The sequence below is a fragment of the Dipodomys merriami genome, unplaced genomic scaffold (assembly GCF_024711535.1).
Source record: "Dipodomys merriami isolate MVZ:Mamm:240054 unplaced genomic scaffold, mDipMer1.0.p SCAF_5, whole genome shotgun sequence".
Lineage (NCBI taxonomy): Eukaryota > Metazoa > Chordata > Mammalia > Rodentia > Heteromyidae > Dipodomys > Dipodomys merriami.
In genome coordinates this window covers 16,440,080-16,460,652 of record NW_027206068.1, presented here as the reverse complement: position 1 = coordinate 16,460,652, position 20,573 = coordinate 16,440,080, and the positions used below count along the sequence as shown (strand labels likewise).

At 36.9% G+C, this 20,573-nt stretch overlaps 1 protein-coding gene across 6 annotated transcripts in view; it reads left to right on the top strand.

Moving 5' to 3' along the window:
• Nucleotides 1-20,573, top strand: part of Hdac9 (histone deacetylase 9) — an 851,473-nt gene that overhangs the window by 671,268 nt on the left and 159,632 nt on the right. For all 6 annotated transcript variants that reach the window (XM_069996136.1, XM_069996137.1, XM_069996140.1 and 3 more), the window contains 2 exons: nt 17,141-17,196; nt 17,443-17,530. In XM_069996136.1, coding sequence (XP_069852237.1) covers nt 17,141-17,196; nt 17,443-17,530 — 144 coding nt within the window. The remainder of the gene's footprint in view (nt 1-17,140; nt 17,197-17,442; nt 17,531-20,573) is intronic.

Sequence of the window (20,573 nt, the reverse complement as noted above, 5' to 3'; positions counted from 1 at the left end):
ACTAGGTAATTTCTCTTAATGCATCTTTTTTGTTTGTTTGTTTGTTTTTGGGTCCAGTCGTGGGGCCTGAACTCTGGGCCTGGGGTGCTGTCCCTCAGCTCTTCAGCTCAAGGCTAGTGCTCTACCACTTGAGCCATAGCGCCACTTCCGGCTTTTTTCTTTTTGCTTATGTGATGCTGAGGAATCGAACCCAGGGCCTCAGGCATGCAAGGCAAGCACTCTATCACTGAGCCAGCTTCCCAGCCCTCTTAATGCATCTTTGAATTGACTAGTTCTATTTCACTGTGTCAGATCTGCAGTTAATCCTATCCAAATAAATGTCCACTTACAAATTATCTAGTCCTTCCTTCTTTCCTTCCTTCCTTCCTTCCTTCCTTCCTTCCTTCCTTCCTTCCTTCCTTCCTTCCTTCCTTCCTTCCTTCCTCTCTCTCTCCCTCCTTTCCTTTCCTTTCCTTTCCTTTCCTTTCCTTTCCTTTCCTTTCCTTTCCTTTCCTTTCCTTTCCTTTTCCTTTCCTTTCCTTTCCTTTCCTTTCCTTTCCTTTCCTTTCCTTTCCTTTCCTTTCCTTTCCTTTCCTTTCCTTTCCTTTCCTTTCCTTTCCTTTCCTTTCCTTTCCTTTCCTTTCCCTTTCCTTTCCTTTCCTTTCTCTTTCCTTTCCTTTCCTTTCCTTTCCTTTCCTTTCCTTTCCTTTTCCTTTCCTTTCCTTTCCTTTCCTTTCCTCTTCCTTTCCTTTCCTTTCCTTTCTTTCCTTTCCTTTCCTTTCCTTTCCTTTCCTTTCCTTTCCTTTCCTTTCCTTTCCTTTCCTTTCCTTTCCTTTCCTTTCCTTTCCTTTCCTTTCCTTCCTTTCCTTTCCTTTCCTTTTCCTTTCCTTTCCTTTCCTTTCCTTTCCTTTCCTTTCCTTTCCTTTCCTTTCCTTTCCTTTCCTTTCCTTTCCTTTCCTTTCCTTTCCTTTCCTTTCCTTTCCTTTCCTTTCCTTTCCTTTCCTTTCCTTTCCTTTCCTTCCTTTCCTGTCTTTCCTTTCCTGTCTTTCTTTTTTGTTCAAGTTCTACGGGCCTGGGTATTGTTCCTGAGCTATTGTGCTCCAGCCTTTTTTTTTGTTGGGTGATTTTTTTTTTGATGATCCTGTCTTCTTTTCCTTATTTATGGTATATTCAAGTGTGTATCTTCAGAAAGATTGGGGGAGGTATAAAACTTGAGGGAAAATGTGTGAAAAAGAGCAGCAGTGGAGCTCACTGGATACTGTGAAAGTGAACTATATAACTCATGGGTGGAGATGAGAGAAAGGAATTGAGAAGAATGAGCCAACAGAAGACACTGTACAAAACAAATGTTCTCATTACCAGACTCATGTAATTGTAATCCCTGTAATGCCTCTACATATAACCTCTATAATAACAATAAAGTAAATTAAAAGACACCCCTCCCCCCTAAAAAAAAAGTTTCATGGGACTTTTCTGCTTGGGCTGGCTTCAAATCCTGATCCTCTTATCTTAACCTCCTGAATAGCTAGGACTATAGGCATGAACCTTCAGCACCTGGTTAATATTCATTGTTAAGATTCCTAGTTATCCCTGCGTTACAGCTTCCATCCCTTTGAGTTTTTTGCCTTCTTAGCCATTCTCTCTCTTCACTCATAAGCTCGTTTACTTGCATGCTTATTGTAATCACTGTACATTCTTACCTGACAATTCCAAACGACATGAAGTCTGTTAGCATTGTCTTCTTTTACTTGATTATAAGTCCGAAGTCTTTTTCTTCTTAGAAGTCTTCTAATGTTTTAGTATATGACAGTCATTGGGTTAATACAATAAAAATGTTAGAAAAGGTTTGTTTATTTGGAGTTTAATTCTTTTAAAACCTTGGTGCAAAGCTCATCAGTGTTTTCTTTTAAAGCATTCTTTGTGTATATTTAGTAATTTGTTGTTGCTTTGGCAGGACTTAAACTTTTGCTCATCTTTCCTTCAATCTGCTGTAGATTTAAAACAAATTCACATTTGTGAGTGTGTTGAAGTTCTTTTCTGTTGCAGTTTAATATTTCTTATGCAAAATGGACGTTACCAGTAATTAGGATAGAAGCGTATTGAATTATTTCTTTTACTGCTCAACTTCAATGAAGAGAAAAAGCAAATTCATTGCTAAAATACTATCTGCATACTCACTGTTCATTGACTTTCTAGAGTATCTGAAACAGGTGGAAGTTGGATGTTTGACCTGTGGGGGAAGTGCCTTGTTCTCACTTTTTAACTTCCTATAGTATTTGGCGCTCCAACCATTTCAGAAAATTCTTAAATAGCCAACTTAAGGGGTGATTTATGCCTCTGAAAGGTAACAAATATTTAATAAATCTTGATGAAGTAAAAAGTGAGTGTGTCCATTACTCAGATTCTTTATTCAAAACCTGTTACCTACCTGGCTATGGGTTCCTACCTTCACTCATCTGCTTTGCAGATAGCTAATATTTTTATTTCTAGTTTGTCGTTTTAACTCCTGGCTCCATGGTAATTGGATATGCTTATTTCCAGCCTCTTTGTCTAGCTTTTGGCTTTGAACTATGCAGATTTTATTACTTTAAGTGGGGTTTAGTTCATAGTGACTTGCATCTATTGTTATATTACTTGAGACTATTGATGTCTGTCTCCTCTCTACATCTGCTCATCTTTGTTCAGTCATTGATACTTGTAGGCAAAGTTTTAATGGTATTTCAAGACTAACTTAGGTGGGAAAGAATGGTTTATGAAATAAATTCTAGTATCACGATGTAAGCATTTACTTCTACAATTTTTCTAATCATCTTTTTTTCTCAAGATTCAAAATGTTGAAAAAATAAGTAATTTGTGTTTATCTTATTTTTGAGACTTTTCAATTTTTATGTTGAATTTACAAATGTTTACTTGCATTTTCATTTCATTCTCTGCAAAACATTTTTTTAAATATTATTTTATTTTATTTGAGAACATACTGTACAGAGGGGCTACAATTACATGGGCAGGATAATGCATACATTTCTTACCAAGCATTGCAGCCTCCTCCTTTGTTTACCCTTCACCTCCCTTCCCAGCCTCCCCCCTCCCCCCCACCCAATTATACCCCCCTCCCCCCACCCCACCGACATTGTAAAGCTGGTTTTGACATGACATTTTGTACTTCTCATTGTTGCAACAGGTCCACTTGAATCCTTAAACGACTTGTTTGCCCCCATCTCCTCCACATGTTATACTGACATCAAATATAGTGAAAGCGGGGGTTACACTGTGGGGGAGGGACATACAAAGCAACAAAGAAATAATCTTATAAATGCATTAGAAACATATGCATGAAAGAAACGAAAACATTAAAATACATATTTAAGGGTTCATTTTCCTAACATCACATTATCTGACCTTTTCTGCTTGACTTATACCTATACTAGATATTGCAAATAAGGGAAACCATGGGACCTATGCTTCTTTGGGCCTGGCTTACTTCACTTAATATAATTTTTTCCAAGCCTTTCCATTTCCTAACAAATGGGGAAATGTCATTCTTTCTGATGGAGGCATAGAATTCCATTGTGTATATATACCACATTTTCTTGATCCATTCATCTACTGAGGGGCATCTGGGTTGGTTCCATATCTTAGCTATGGTAAATAATCTGCAAAACATTTTTATACCAATATCCAAATTACACACATCATATATACCCAGAGAACATAATTATTTCACACATTTATAACTTTATGTGATAGTTCATTTCATATACACACATGCATATGAACTTTCAAGATAAAAACTCTAGTCAATTCATTTGGCATTGTTTTTCAAAGATGATTTATATATAATGCTAAATAATGTAATTGCTGTGTTCAAACTTTTTTTTTTTTTTTTGTTGGCCGTGGGGCTTGAACTCTGGGCCTGGGCGTTGTCCCTCAGCTCTTCAACTCAAGGCGAGTGCTCTACCACTTGAGCTACAGCGCCACTTCCTGTGTTCAAACTTTGTATTTAACTGTATTAACTAAATTGATCAAAGATACTTGTTGGTACCAATTTTCTTATAGGATATGGCTACGGATGAATAGAATTCAATGCAAAAAGAAATTCATAATAAAAAATACAACTATCTGTCCAATGAGCTTAGTCAATGACAACATTTATACAATGATAACATTTATGTATTATACATTATTGTTAGTCTCAAAGTTTAAAACATTTTATATATTCAATTTTTATTTCATAAATTTGTATGCATTAAATAACACTAAAATATTCTTACTACTCTGCTAATTGAATGCAAAATAATTCCACTAAAACAAGAGTATACTGACAAGAGAGCTCTTACTGTGGGATATTGATATAGCCCTCTCTCATTGTATTCTTTGCTCAGATCTTGGTCATTACAATTGTTTTGCAATTATCTTCATAGATGTCTATGATTATCTTAACTTTTTTTCTGGTTCTTAAAAGGAAAAGAAAAAGATAAACTCTTTTGCCTTAATTTCTTTTTGCTGACTTTTTTGTGCTAAGGCTCTATTTACATGATGAAAAAAATATCAGACTATTTTTTGGTTAGTGTGGTCCAAAAGCCAGTCATCTTTCATAATAATTCGGCCAATTGAACTGTTGGTCCTTGTGTCAAACAAAACCACTGATTGATAAACTAAACAAATTGTTTTCAGTGGGTTATTATTGCTTTACCAAGATCCACATCCTGATGAGTTCCTCCCTAACAACAAGAGCTTCTTCATAGTGGCTCCATTGTTACTAGTTTCATAAAAGCCTCACCAAAAATTACATGTAATATAAGCACATCAGATTCTCTGTCTCCTTCCTACCCAGGCCTGAATACTATGAATGCAACTAGACCTGTCTATGGCTACAGTCTTGCCAGGCTCAAAGCTGTAGAAGTTGTGGTCCCCAGAGGCCAGTCTTCCTGGAAAATTTTCCAGTGCTGTCAATGTGCATCTTCCTCTGAGTTCTTCATGGAGCAGGCCTGGCAGCTCTGCATGTGCTCGGGGTCCACCATTTAGTTAAACAGCTAACACTGAGCTCCTGTTTTCCTGGCTCCCTTGAGCTTATATTCCCGTAGGTCCCTTATTGTTTTCTTGGCAAATCCCTTTACCTTTCTGAATCTCCCAGACTAGAGATGTTTGAGACAATCTTTCTCTGTGAAACTTTCTTCCTTCAGAGACAGAGACTTTAGATTAATAGCATTGATTCTAAGGGAAACTTAATTTTCCAAGACTGAACGTAAGTTACATCAGGTATGTGTGTGTGTGTGTGTGTGTGTGTGTGTGTGTGTGTGTGTGTGTGTGTACGTGCACATGTGTGTATATATGTGTGAACTTCAATTAAATGGTTTACTAATTTGAATGTAAACTTGTACAATGGGGTTTAGATATTGTGTAAGATGTGTATTGCTCAGAAATCTTCTTTTCCTCATAAAGATTAGCATTTAGATAAACCAGCTATTGATAAGTCTTAATAAGTGTAGTGCATTTCTTTTATTTTTAAATAGGTTTAAGTCTGGGAAATAATCTGGGAAAGGACACATTCTACTTTCACCCTGTTGTTGCTGTAATATAAATCATGTGGAGTTACTTTTCATCATGGAAATTAGTGCAGCTAAAGAGGAAGAACTCAGAATAACTTAAAGACCCACAGTTACGATTGAGTAGGGATTTGAAATGGGAGCTGCTATATGACATGCTGAATAAATGATGAACTGTATCATGTTCATGATAGTCAACCTGAGATTTTAGGTGATTTAGAAACTCATCAACATGACTAGCCTAAGCTATTGCTGAAAGTGGGATATGAGCCAATTGTTGCACTAATTCTTACATAGTAAACATTATTAGGGGAAGTGAAGCAGGAAGGGGGGATACGTGCTTGTCCTCTTCTGTTCCCAAGATGGTTTCTGATCATCCAAATCACCACATCCTTCAACAGAAAGTGAAAGGAAGGGAAAGTGATGTTCATGCAAATATTATATATGATCCTACCCCAAAACTTTAACCTCCACTGATACCAACAAAGACACTGCATTTCATTCCCAGTGAATGACTTTCAGTTTCTTTTGACATAAGAATGGCTCATCATAGCAATATAACTTACTGTAGTGAGCACCAGTTTGGATGGAATCACATAGTTGCATCAAGTTAAAATATCTACCATAGGCGCTCCACAAGATGGTAGAGGATTGTTATTACCATTTCTTTTGTGCATACCTCCATGTTACTTGAACAGAAGAATAAAATCCTTTTAAATGAAGCATATAATGTGCTTTCTAGAAGAGATAGCAGTACTATTTACAGTATTTACAATTTTATCCTATTAACAGGAAATAAGATTACCCAATGAAGACCAAAGCAAAGATTAAATGCACTAATAAGACACAAAAGACAGTACTTCAAGCACTGGGTTTTCAAAACAAACTTTGAGTATGACAAAAAAAACATTGGGATCTTCCATCCAATAAAAATTCTTCAAAAGCATTAATTATATCTTTATTGTGTTTCTAATTTCTTGATATTAAACAAACGAATGTGCAGAATCAGAAGTTGGTTTCTATAGCCAGCTTCCTCTAACTGGTATGAAACCATATAATGCATGGTTTGTTTCCAATACTCTGTTTGTACTATAACCCAGTAAAAGATTTGGACTTGTAGTAAATAAGCTCATACAGATATTGGAAAGAACACTTATGAACAACCTTGTAGGTGGGGAGAAAAACGGTGCCACCTTACACAGTTATGGGAAGCACAGGTTTTGGCTGCTTTCATCACTTTTTTTAATGGGAGCAGAGCTACCAGGGCTTAAACTCAGAACTACACTCTCATTCAGCTTTCTCAGGCACTCTACCATTAAAAACATGCCTCCATCCTGGCATGCTGATGCTTTATTGGAGAGAAGAATCTCAAACACTTTTTTTTCTGTCTGGGTTGGCTACTAGATGTGGTCCTCCAGGTCTCTGCCTCTTGAGTATTTAAGCATTCAGCAATAAAAAAAAAAAAAAAAAAAACCCACAACTAATGTCCCTCCCCAACAGTATAACCCCTGCTTTCACTATATTTGATGTCAGTATAACTTGGGGAGGAGATGGGGAAAAACCAGTTGTTTAAGGATACAGGTGGACCTGTTGCAACAATGAAAAGTACAAGTTGTCATGTCCAAAACGAGCTTTACAACGTCGGTGCGGGGGGCGGGGGGGGGGGGCGAAGGAGAAGGATTGGGATTGGGATTGGGGGGGAGGGGGGAGGCTGGGAAGGGATGTGAAGGGTAAACAAAGGAGGAGGCTGCAATGCTTGGTAAGAAATGTACGCATTATCCTGCCCATGTAATTGTAACTCCTCTGTACAGTATGTTCACAAATAAAATAAAATTAAATTAAAAAAAAACCCACAACTAGAGTCAAATGGCCTCTACCCAGGCATATTAGATGATTACAGTTATGAGTATAAAACTAGATTAAAATATCCTGTTATTTTTGGTTTAAAAAATACCCAACCAATACATAGATTAAGAGTGCTTATAAAGATAGATAAAGAGTGCTTTTATCAAAATTGATGATAAAACATCAACATGAGTTTGTTTGACTTTGCTAGGACTGTGACTTTTGGTGAAATAATTCAACTACATGAAACATTGCCTACAAATTTCCAGTTCAGCGATCTCATTGAAAATAACAACTCAGCCATCAGAGCTTGCTGGCAAACTTTTTTGTTCCATGCTGTGCTTGGTTTTGATACATTTTATTTCTCTGAGCACTGATACTTTAGTACATTTAGAAATACTTTAACGGTGATACTCAAGATAGGGAAGCAATTACTGTGCTCTAGATTTTCAGAGAAAATTTAAACAAAACTCCAATCAGCTGTTCTGACATGCTCAATTAGTTTCTGGATAGTTGTCAGCTAATAATAAGCATAAGCCATGTTTCTCCACAGGATGGGTTTATATCCAAAACAGAAACATTTAAAAAAATTAAGCAAAAGCCTAATAATTGAACCATCAGTTACAACAAAGAGACTTGTCATGTCACCTATCTTTACTGCTTAGAGACCACATACATTCTTCTATTCTCTTTATGGGACTTCTACTTTTATCCAGAATTAATTTAGTAAGTCACACAGCACTGAATAGTCTAAGTAGCATTAGTTTAAGCTCAACTCCACTGATCACTATTTCCTAAAGTCTGTATAAATAATATATACATTTCTGTGTTAAAGTCTGTATTTATTAGAAATTCTTGATATATAATGTGGTTTTACTACATCATTTCATCAGTGGTGATTGGCTTCTTTGTTTCTCATGATTTGGAAATGTGGCTTACTCTGTAAGTGTTGGAATTCATAGTGGTTTTTTTGTTTGTTTGTTTTTAACCATCCATTGATTGATTACCTACTTGTTCATGGTGGATCAAAGAGAAAGGAAACTATGCATTTCTTCTCTTCACTGGGCAATCATAATAAATAGAACACATATTATTTTGCACATTCTGAGATTGACATCATTACCATAGTAATAGACTTGGCTTATACAGAGTAAAAAAAAAAGAATTTCATAGTGGTTTCAGTAATTTCCTTACTGCCTTTCCTTGATTTGCATAGGAAAAACTTCACTCTGTATGGTGAGGTATACAAAAATAAATTTGACATTTTGATAAATTTGTTCAGAGCATGTAAATTTCACCAGTTATGAAAATAGACCAGTCTAAAATGATTAGAGTCTCTTTTTCTCAAATCCATCTTTACATTTAGACAAAATCAGAGATTTTTCTTTCCTGGAGTTCACATAGCTTCCTCCATAACGCAATCAGAAATTGTCCTTTATTTCCCCATGTAATGATGCCAAAAGTCGCAACACTTCTCTCCTTTAAGAAGAAACACCATTTCACTAATCTAACCCACTAAAAACAAAGTAAGGATGTGAGTACATCCAGTACTTGAAACAAAATTATCATTGTTGATGATATTCAAATAGTACTGCCAATGCTCTGCAATTAGTTATGCTCATGACTGGAAAGAATAGAAAACTAGAGTAGGGCAAAATCAGATTATTAAGATGAAAAATTATTTCACCAAACAATGTTGATCTTTATTCCCTTCAAGAGCATATGTATCAGACAGCATTTCCATGGGGTAAATTACACAAAAATAAAAAAATTAAGGAATAACATCATATTACTAGGTTTTCCTACTATAGTTTGAGATGCTTACAAACTAAGAAGAAGATGATCAAGTAGCAGGATCATATGTGCCCGAAAATGTGATAAAAACAGACTTTTTTCATAAAATATAAATTATTGTTATTAGAATTAATGGCAAAAATAAACCTGTCAACAATCTTTTTTAAAAATTTTATTGTCAAAATGATGTACAGAGGAGTTATAGTTACATAACTAAGGTAGTGATTACATCTCTTGTCTAACTTCTTACCCCTTCCCTCATTTTTCCCCCTCTTTCCCTCTGACCAACTCCCCCGTAATTGTACAGATCATTTCCAACATATTGTCTTGTGAGTATCACTTCTGCTTAGGTTCCACCTTTGTCCTTTGTCTCACTATTTTGTTGTTCCCCTTCCCCTCCCTAGTTCAGATAAATGAATATTTGATATACACTGTACATAGTTTCTTTTTTGTTTGGAAGCAGGGTCTGTATGGCCCAGGCTGGCCTGCCTCAAACATGGTTCTTTGGCTTCAGACTCCTTGAAAAGTATTCACTGGATATTTGAATATTTAATATTCAAGTTGAATATTCAAATATTCAAAGAATAGTTTTCATTAAATATTTTTACTAAGATATGAAAATGATCCATGTATTCTTGACACAAGAGTAAACCTAACTTAAGTGGTATAATGCATAATAAATCTTTGCCAGGACCATCAAGAGCTACAGAAAATGCTAACATATTCCCTGTTAAAGAAGCTCAAAACCTATTGTGAACAATAGACCTTCTTATTTAAAATATATTCTGCTATTTCATCCAAGTGTGCTAATCAGCCTTTTGTCATTATGGCCACTACTTGAAGAGATATGTCTGTGTTTTTATCCTTACCATGCTGTTTTTGTTATGATTCTGCCACATAATTGAAGTGAGGTATTGAGATACTTCCCAATTTCTCTTTTCTGCTCAGACTCAGTTTTGGTATTCAGGATCAGTTTTGTTTCCATATGAATTTTAAAATTATTTTTTTCTGTTCCTGAGAAGCATTTTGTTGTGATGTTGATGGGGATTACCTTGAATCTGTAGATCATTTTTGATAATGGCTATTCTCACAATATAAATTTTTCTAACCCAGAAACATGGAAGGAAATGTTCTCAATCTTTCATTGTCTTCTAAAATTCCTTTCTTCAGTTATTTTTATGGTTTTTATTATAGAAGCTTTTCATTTCTGTTTTTCTTAATATATATTTTTATTGTAAAGGTACTATATAGAGGGTTACAGTTACATGAGCAAGGTAATGAGTCCATTTCCTATCAAGCATTGTTACACCCTCCTTTGTTTTTCCCCTACCATCCCTTCCCTCCTCACCACCCCAACTCCTCCCTCTCCTCCTCCCCCTGCCCTCACAAAGCTGTAAAGTCCGTTTTCAAATACTGTCTTGTACTTCCCATTATTACAATAGGTCATCTTGTATCCTTATTTCAGCATTTTATTATTTCTCTTCCCCCCCCCCCAAATTAGAAAAATGTATATACAAGATGCAGGACACATAGTAATCAAAACAGCTTGGTACTGGCACAAGAACAGACCTCAGGACCAATAGAATAGAATTAAAAACCCAGAAATGAACCTACAGACCTATAGCCGTCTAATCTTCTATAAGGGAGCTAAAAAAAATAGAATGGAAAAAAGACAGCCTCTTCAGTAAATGGTGCTGGCAAAATTGGTTAACTACTTGTAGAAAACTAAAGCTAGATCCTTATATATCACCCTGCACCAGAATCAACTCCAAATGGATCGAAGACCTCCGAGTCAAAGCAGACACTATGAAAACATTACAGGATGGAATAGGAGAAACCCTAGGTCTCCTTGGCATAGGCTGAAATTTTCTTAATAGAGACCCAGAAACACAACAAATCAAAGAAAGGTTGGACAAATGGGACTGCATGGAATTGCAGAGCTTCTGCATGGCAAAGGACATAGCTAGCAAGATCAATAGAAAGCCCACGGATTGGGAGAAGATCTTCACTAGCCATACAATGGACAAGGGTCTCATGTCTAAAATATACCTGGAACTCAAAAAATTAAATGCCCCAACAACAAATACTCAAAGAAACAACTGCTCAAGAAATAAGTGGGCTAAAGACTTAAAGAGAAACTTCTCTGAAGAGGAAAGAAGGATGGCCAATAAACACATGAAGAAATGCAACCTCTCTAGCCATAAAAGAAATGCAAATAAAAACAACATTGAGATACCACCTCACCCCAGTTAGAATGGCTAGAATCAAGAACTCTAATAACAACAGCTGCTGGAGAGGATGTGGACACAAGGGAACCTTACTGCATTGTTGGTGGGAGTGTAAACTTGTTTAACCACTTTGGAAAGTAGTATGGAGGTTCCTCAAAAGACTCCACATAGAGCTCCTCTGTGACCCAGAAATCCCACTTTTGGGTATTTACCCAAATGTTCACAAACAAGACCACACTAAAGCTACCAGCATGACTATGTTTATTACAGCCTTATTTACCATAGCTAAGATATGGAACCAACCCAGATGCCCCTCAGTAGATGAATGGATCAAGAAAATGTGGTATATATACACAATGGAATTCTATGCCTCCATCAGAAAGAATGACATTGCCCCATTTGTTAGGAAATAGAAAGACTTGGAAAAAATTATATTAAGTGAAGTAAGCTAGGCCCAAAGAAACATAGGTCCCATGGTTTCCCTTATTTGCAATAACTAGCATATGTCTGAGTCAAGCAGAAAAGGTCAGAAAAGTTGATGTTAGGGAAATGACCCTAAGAAGATATGTATTCAAATGTTTTTTTTTTTCTTTCATGCGATTGTTTCTAACACATTTATAAGATTATTTCTTTGTTGCTTTGTATTCCCTCCCCCATGGTATAACCCCTGCTTTCACTGTATTTGATGTAGTTATAATTTGTGGAGGGGAAGGGAAAAAACAAATCGCTTAAATAGAGATCAGGTGGACCATTGCAACAATGAGATGTACAAGTTGTTATGTCGAAAATGAACTTTACAACTTTGGTGGGGGTGGAGGAGGAGGGTTGGGTGGGAGGGTGGAGGGTGGATGGGATGGGAAGGGGAAACAAAGGAGGAGGCTACAATGCTTGATAAGAAATGTACTCATTATCTTGCCCATGTAATTGTAACCCCTCTGTACAGTATTTTCACAATAAAAAAAAAGAAAAAAAAGATACAGAACACTGGAGTCAAATACAGTGACATTTGGGGTTGTACCATGGGGGAAGATCATACAAAGAAACAAAAAAAATCACATAATACCTTATAAGTACATTAAAAAGAACAGCAACAAAAATAAAACCTCTTGTGTCCCAATCTTGGGGTTCATTTCGTTTAGCATCAGGTTATATAGTCATATTAGCTTTTGACCTCTTCTGCTTGTCTTAGACATATACTAGTTATTGTAGATAAGGGAGACCATGGGAGACCATGTTTCTTTGAGTCTGGCTTGCTTCATTTAATATAATTTTTTCCAAGTCTTTCCATTTCCTAACAAGTGGGGCGGTGTCATTCTTTCTGATGGAGGCACAGAATTCCATACCAACCTCATTCTTCAAGGAAATAGAAGAAGCAATCCAAAAATTCATAGATCAATAGAAAGCCCACAGATATCTACAATATATTTAGAACTCAAAAATTAAATCCCCTAATAACAAATCCTCAAAGAAAATTTTCATATCTTTAGTTTATTTCTGGTTGATTGATTGAAGCCATTGTGAATAGGATAGTTTTCCAATAAATCATGAGACTGAATGAATTGCCCTATGAATATTGACAGATAGTAATTACTTCAGAATTGATGGAAAGAAAGAGAAAAATTTAAAGTCAACTGTAGAAGGAATGGACATCAATATGAGCACGTCGATTTGAGTAATATATGTAAAATCGATAGGAATTGGATATGAAGTAAAATGAGATGGAAGAAAGATAGGGTGAAAGAGCCATTAAAAACAACTGATTGGCTTCTGATTTGCAGCAATGGGTGAATCATTATATGATTGCTAAGTTTAGCAAAAAATCAGAAGATCACGTTTGATGTTGAATATATTAAATTTGAAGTGATCTTGAAATACACAAGCAAAGGTGTTGAGAATGGGAGCTGATACACTGTTCTTCTGCTCAAGAAATTTCATCCTTGAAATAGAAACCCACAATTTGCTTTGTTTTGAATTCATAACACTGGTGACATTGTCTGAGAAATGTGAAAGAGAAGGGGGAAAAGAAAGGCTAAAATGTAGCCTTGATTGGCCATAATTGAATGGCCTAATATTTCATGTGTAGGAGATAGATTAGAAACTACAAATGAAGGTAAGAATATTAGGGGAGTATGCAGTTATAGAAACCATGGGAATAATTATTCTAAAACGAAGATGTAGCCAATGGGGTTGATAGCTAATGAGGTGCTGATAGGTTGAAAGAATAAAAATCCCATTACTGGATTCAGTGGCAGGAAGGCCATTGGTGACCATTTGTATGACCTTCTTGAGTATCTTGGTTGGAAGATAAATTAGAGGTCAAAGGAGTCACAGATGAGGAAAATGAGAAAAGAGAAAGCAGTAGACACTGCCTTTCTGAGCATTGGGTTGTGACTAGGGGAAGAAAAGAAATGTAGTAATTGAAAAATTGATGGAACTGATGATAGATATTACAAATTGACCCATCTTTTTCCAGAATGGTAGAAATCTGAAGCTATTTGAATCTTGACAAAATGGTTGTAATTTTAAAGGAAATTTTCATATAAATTTAAAGGTGTGTTAGATATATGATAGAAGAGTATGAGAGGGTGGGATCCAAATTGTAGGTTATGAGCCAGAATGGAGGACAAACTAGTCCCTTCTCTAGTACCATAGGAGCCAGAGGAAGCTGGAGTGTCTCAGGATTATCTCAGTCATCTTATTAAGTTATATTTTATCTTTTACTGGGTGAGCTAATCCTTCAAATCCTTCCCTTCTGGAAGTGTTGTAGGGGTATGGTGGCTTTAAAGGGCTTTTATGATCTCAAAGCAACAGCTAGAAACCAGAACCTACATTCTACTTCTGCTGGCAGGTATGTGACGCTGGCAACAAAGACAAGCCTGACAGGTTTCAGCTAAGCAAAGGGGGAACACAGAAGAGATATGGAGAATGTAAGGGGTTGGCTGTTGTTGAAACTACAAAGGCATGTTTGGGTGGGTCTTGATGATGGCGAATAGCTTTATTGAAATTGACAAGGAGGACATAGTCAAGCTAAAATAAAGTGATTTTAAAAGCATTTTTCCAAAATGCTGGAGGGTAGGACAGAAGAGTATAAAGCAAAAAGCAGATCCTTTGTTGAAGGAATTTGGCTACAAAGAGGAAGACAATTAAAATTATTTTTATTGTTATTGTTCTGCTTTACATAACTTGTGAAATTGTGTTCCCATTTTGTTCCCCAACATGAACTCTACATCGATTGACTTACTGTACCTGACACGTATTTCAATGCCCTTTTTTGGAGTTCTTATGCTTACCCTACCCAGAATGCTCTTTGTTTCCTTTCATATCTACATGAAAGCAGATCTTCCAGCCTCATTAACATTTATCTACCAACTTTCTCCAGGTTTAATAATATTTTTTACTGTGAAATAATTCAAATTTGCTATAAGCCATTTAGAAAATACATGAAATTACAAAGTTAATACAATATATTACTTTCCCTTAGATATATCTATTACTCTTCTACATCAACAAGTGAGTGTCAGCACAGAGCTTCTCAACATTTCAGGTTTTTTGTTTTTGTTTTTGTTTTCAGTTAGTTGTGGGGCTTGAACTCTGGGCTTGGGACCTATCCCTGCGCTCTTCAGCTCAAGGCAAGCACTCTACCACTTGGGCCACAGCACTACTTCTTGTTTTCTAGGGGTTTATTGCAGATAAGAGTCTTACAGACTTTCCTGCCTGGGCTGGTTAGTTTTCCTCAGATCTCAGCCTCCTGCGTAGCTAGGAATACAGGCGTGAGCCACCAGTGCCTGGCTTTCTATATGGAGAAAATAGCTTCTTATTGGATGTTTAATCTGTGTTCACTTGATTACTAATACAATAATACTCTTTTTTTCTTGTAGCTGTTAAGTCACTGGATATTTTGCTCTTTGGATTGCCTAATGAAGTCCCTTGTCTAGAAAGCACAATTTTCAGTTGAATATTGAAAGTTTTATTACATTATTAATCTAAAATTCATTATATCAGTTATATTTTCCATGCTTCATTCATATCTACTTTCACCCTTGCCATTGTCTTCCCAGTGAACTGTATTGCTATCATAATCATTGCAAAATTCTCCATTCTCGGAAGACCTTTAATAATCTCTAATCTCACCCTATAATCATTTTAAATATTGTTATTTAATCTTTGTAGTTTCTCACATATCAGAGAGATAGCAAGTACATTAAGAATAATAACAGAACATATGTTTATCATCATTCTTGTGTCCATACATTCTGTCATTTGACTTCTGTATTAATCCATTCTCTGCTGCCACAAAACACATCACAGATTTCCAACGGTCAGGTCAGGTGGGAGAGGCTTTCTTTCATCTCCATTCTCTACACTTTCATCAATAAACAGTAGAAGCTGACTTGCCTTTTAGTTCTAGAGTTGGGAAGTTCAAGAACCTGAAGCACCTCCCTAGAGCTCCCTTCCCAGTTAGAGCATGGTGAAAGGCTGAGGGAAAACAGAAGAAATTCTAGTTGAAACCAGAATGTATCTCTGTATCCCTGAGGACAGACCAAATTGCCCCTTAATGATCCTACCTCTTAATACAGTTCCTTGGGATCAAGATTTCAATGCTTAAAATTGGGAGAAGGGGGCATAGTTTAGCAACAGTAATTCCCTATTTGGTCTTAACTTATCATTCCCTACACTGGCCAAAAAAGATACCAAATTAACTCATTGCATGTTAATGACCATAACAAGAATGTGCCAGTATGTTTGAAGATCCAGGGCATAGATGGCTTTTCTTTATATCTTTTTGCTTGCATTAAAGATTTAGGGAGAAAAATCTCTCTAAAGTATATTTATATTATTTCAAAAGTTTTAGGATTATGTATTAAGGCAACATTCTTCTTGGCACATGTTACTTGAATCATAGTTAAGTGAAAGGTGGTGTGAATCGTGTGATAGATGATTATTTTTCACATCAGACAACCCAACTTTTCTGAGCATGCTGGCTTTGCAAGGATTTATGGTTCCCTGCCTTCATGCTGGAGTTACCTCAGCTTTCCGTGATGCATTCCAACTAATCTGGAGGTTAAGGCATTCCTTGATCATGGATAGATCAGATTGCTCCTCAGCCCTGGAATTTTTTTTTTTTATAAAATTCCAGAACTTGGGCTAGAAATTGACTCAGAGAATCCAATAAAGTTGCGAGTCTTGGCAGTCATCCAAGCTAAGTTTATAGACTGGAAGAAATATGGCTTTCCATTGTTCCCTTTTCACCTTTTTGAAGTTTCTTTTGTGTCTATGTGAGTATGTGAGTGCGTTGATCATTTTGCTGATACTGTAATGGAAATAATCATTGAGGGGACCTAGGTAAAGGATTTTCACTTTGGGCTTTTCCTCATCTTTCTAAACTTTGACTCAAACCTGCACCAGGAGTGCATTTCCCTCTGTGGTATGTTGATGTCATAAAGAAGTGAACCACGAGAGAATAGCAGCTGACGTGTATGTTTGCCAGTGAGGCACAGCTCCCACCTCTCTGTTCTCCCCCTGGCTCTGTGGAATCCTTCCTGAGACATAATCTGAGAAATACCATCATATATGGTTTTTCTCTGTCCCTCTATGGCTTGGCTAAGGGGCCAGAAGTCAAATTTGAGAGCAAGCTTCTAAGAATCTGTACTTTTTTGTGTGTGTTTTTGAAGAAAGTGTAGAGCACAGAGATGAAAGTAAGCCTCTCCTACCTGACCTGACCATTGGAAACATGTCTTCTTCTTACAGAATGGGTTTGCTGTTGTGAGGCCCCCAGGCCATCATGCTGAAGAATCTGCAGCCATGTAAGTACCAGAGACTCTTGCCCATCTCCTAGCGCCATGATTCCTGGCAGTCACCTGCCCTGTGCATGTTTCTGAAGCTTCTAATTGTTAGCAGATGGACTGAAAAAAGTCTTTCGAGATACTCCCAGAAGCAGATTTATGGCTTCAGAGATCATATAGCATTTTACAAAATGCTCTGAACATTATTTATAATGGTTTTCCTGGATGATTTGCTTTCTTATTTCTCTGTTCTTCTTTATTCCGCAGGGGGTTCTGCTTTTTTAATTCAGTTGCAATTACAGCCAAGTACTTGAGAGACCAACTAAATATAAGCAAGATATTGATTGTAGATCTGGTATGTATTCCCAACCAGAGCTGGATTTTCAATGACTCTAACTAAAAGGGAAGGGATTTGTATTTCTCTCTTGTCTTGCCTTTAGCACTTGCAAACAACTGAAGGGTGTGTTTCCTTTGAATGTGGAAACTCATTAAATTCGGGATAGCAGTTCTGAAACCATAAACATTCACGTTTCACTTTCATGGTGTTAACTGCAATTTAATGAGAAGAAGGCGCAGATCAGGGCAACTTTTATGATCCTTAAATGAATTGATACTTCCACAGTTAAAATAACCCAACAGAACCCAAATTTACTTTTCCCTACAGAATATAGACTTTAAATAGTCAGATGTGCTGGAAAGAATGCTGTTGCTTTGGTAACCAATTGGCTACTTCCCCTGGTTAGCAATCATGTTGCTTGTTGTGCAACTGTGGTATTATTAAAACAAGTCAGCATGTCATTCTTTCTGAAAAGATCTCAAGTCTCAGATGCCAGGTTAGGGATGACTCCTGCAGGAACCTTGAGTGATTAAGAGTCATAGACATTGGATTTAGCCTTGCATTTTAACATGATACATTCTTACACAATAGTTATAATTTGTTTAACAAATGGTTGGTTTAAATGCAGATGACACTTGGCAGGTTGTCTAAAGTATATTTCTGAGTAATGAGCTAGAGATCTGCCCATATAAAAAGACCAGCCCAAGAAAGAGCAAAAGAGAGCTGAATGGTGATTTATGAGCCACGTTTTCAGCTTGCCTCCAGTTCAAGAAGAAGGTGTAATAGGTTGTCTGACAAAGCATAGACAGGAAATGAACCCTGGCATCCAAACTGAACCTGCTACATCTGCACTTAATTAATTTTTGCAGGTGATAAAAGATTTAAAGGCAAAATATGTTAAAGGGCTTTTTTTTTGAAGTGCAAGGCTCAATAGTCTAAATCTTGCTCATATCTGCACTCATAATTAAATCTTATTGGAAGTCATGGCCTTACCCTCCAGCCCTCTGATTTAGTTAACCAGGCACACCAAAGGGTTGAGGGGGCACAAACAGAGCCATGTGAAGAAATACTTAGTTAAGGTAAACCCAAGATAAAAGGAATAGGAGACTGATAAACACTACTAGCTTTGAATTGGAGTAAATGTGTTTGTGGGTTTTTTTTTTTTTTTTTTGGTACAATGTATTGTCTTTCTGCAAACACATTTTTGGGAAGAATATAAAATCCGAACTTTCCATGTATTTTGCAAACATGCTTAAGATTTTCTTGGTGTGTGTGTGTGTGTGTGTGTGTGTGTGTGTGTGTGTGTGTGTGTGTGTGTGTGTGTGTGTGTGTGTGTGTGTGCGTGCGTGCACACATGCATGTGCGTGTATGTGCCAAACCTAAGGCTTGAACTCAGGACCAGTGCTCTGTCCCTTAGCTTTCCCACTCAAGACTTGTATTCTACCACTTGAGCAAACAGCTCCAGCTCTAATTTTTTAGTAGAAAATTGGAGATGAGAGTCTCTCAGACTTTCCTGCCAGAGCTAGCTTTGAATCTTAAGCCTCAAATCTCAGCCTCCTGAGTAGCTAGAATTATAAGCCACTGTCACCCAGCTTAAGCTTCATAGTTCACCATATTGAAAGCTCTTATCTTCTGCAGCAGCAATGTATTAGCATTTTGCATGATCGATACTAGTATGTATTTTTCTATGTACATTCAAAAGAATTTTTTTCTTTTTGGTTGCGGGGCCTGAACTCTAGCCCTGGGTGCTGTCCCTTAGCTTTTCAGCTGAAGGCTAGTGCTCTACCACTTGAGTCACAAGACCACTTCCAGTTTTCTGAGTGGTTTATTGGAGATAAGAATCTCAGGGACTTTCCTGCCCCGGTTGCGTGGAACCACAATCCTCAGATCTCAGCCTCCTGAGTAACTAGGATTACAGACAAGAGCCACCAGCACCCGGCTTCAAAAGAACACTTTTTTAAAAAACACTTTTAAATAACTGTTTTTCAAGAATTATAGTACATTTAGAAAATGAGCATAGTCTGCAAGTTCTATGCTAGAAAGATAAGTAAAATTTTTTGAAGAAAAGAAGGATGAATATTGAAGTATGTGTGCTCAGAATTTCTCAACATGTAAATTTTATCAAAATTATATGGGAGGGTGACTGGTCCACTTTTCCTTGTTGTTCAGAGTCTTTTAGCATTTACTTTCTGAGAGATCTCCTATATCATTTTAGAGTTTCTACAAAGGTAATCAATAATTATCAAGAAACCCCTTTGAAAGCACATTGTTCATATCCAAACTCATAAATAATGAATTGTAAAATGGATTGGAAAATTATAATATGTAGTTTACGATAGATGGATTCTTTGTACTGCAGAGGATTTTTATGTATAGTTTTACTTTGTATGTTAATATATGAGTAAAAGTCTACGGGATATAATCTGAAACGATTTATAAAATAATTTACTTGGTAGCTCCCAGCAGTTTCCTGTAAGCTTACTGGCCTTTGATTATGAACCGGCTTCATTATCCAATCATAAATGATTCTCATTTCCCAGCAGGCTCTACAAGACGAGAAGTTTTTGTTTCAAATTCTCTCAGTGTATGAAGTTCTGTCCAAAGGGTTGCCTCTGAGATCACCACCAGCTCACATATTCTTACTTTCAAGTCTTCCAATTTCTGCAGCTGCAGGGCTACTTAGAGGAAATTCCTGTTTCTCCCAGCTGCTGAGAAGGAAGTTTTAAAGTGCCACGTGGCATTGAGACCTCTGTTCTCCCAGGCTGACAGGTCTGTTCTGCAAGTTAGCAAAGGAGAGGAGAAAGAAGTGTTTCAGTAAGGAAAGTCCTTCATCCTTGTGTCTCCAAAGCCATTTACCATGCCGGTGACGTGGTGAAGGACCTCTACAAATTCTGGGACCAAGAGAAGGCAAAGCAACTCCATTGTCTAACAGCTAAATTCAGCTGTTTTATAAGCCTAGTAAACACAGAGCCAGAGTAGTGACTCACCTCCCATTTGGGGTCACAGCCAAATTCAGACATGTTGAGTATTTTAGGCAGGTAGTATTCTAGTGGAGCTATAA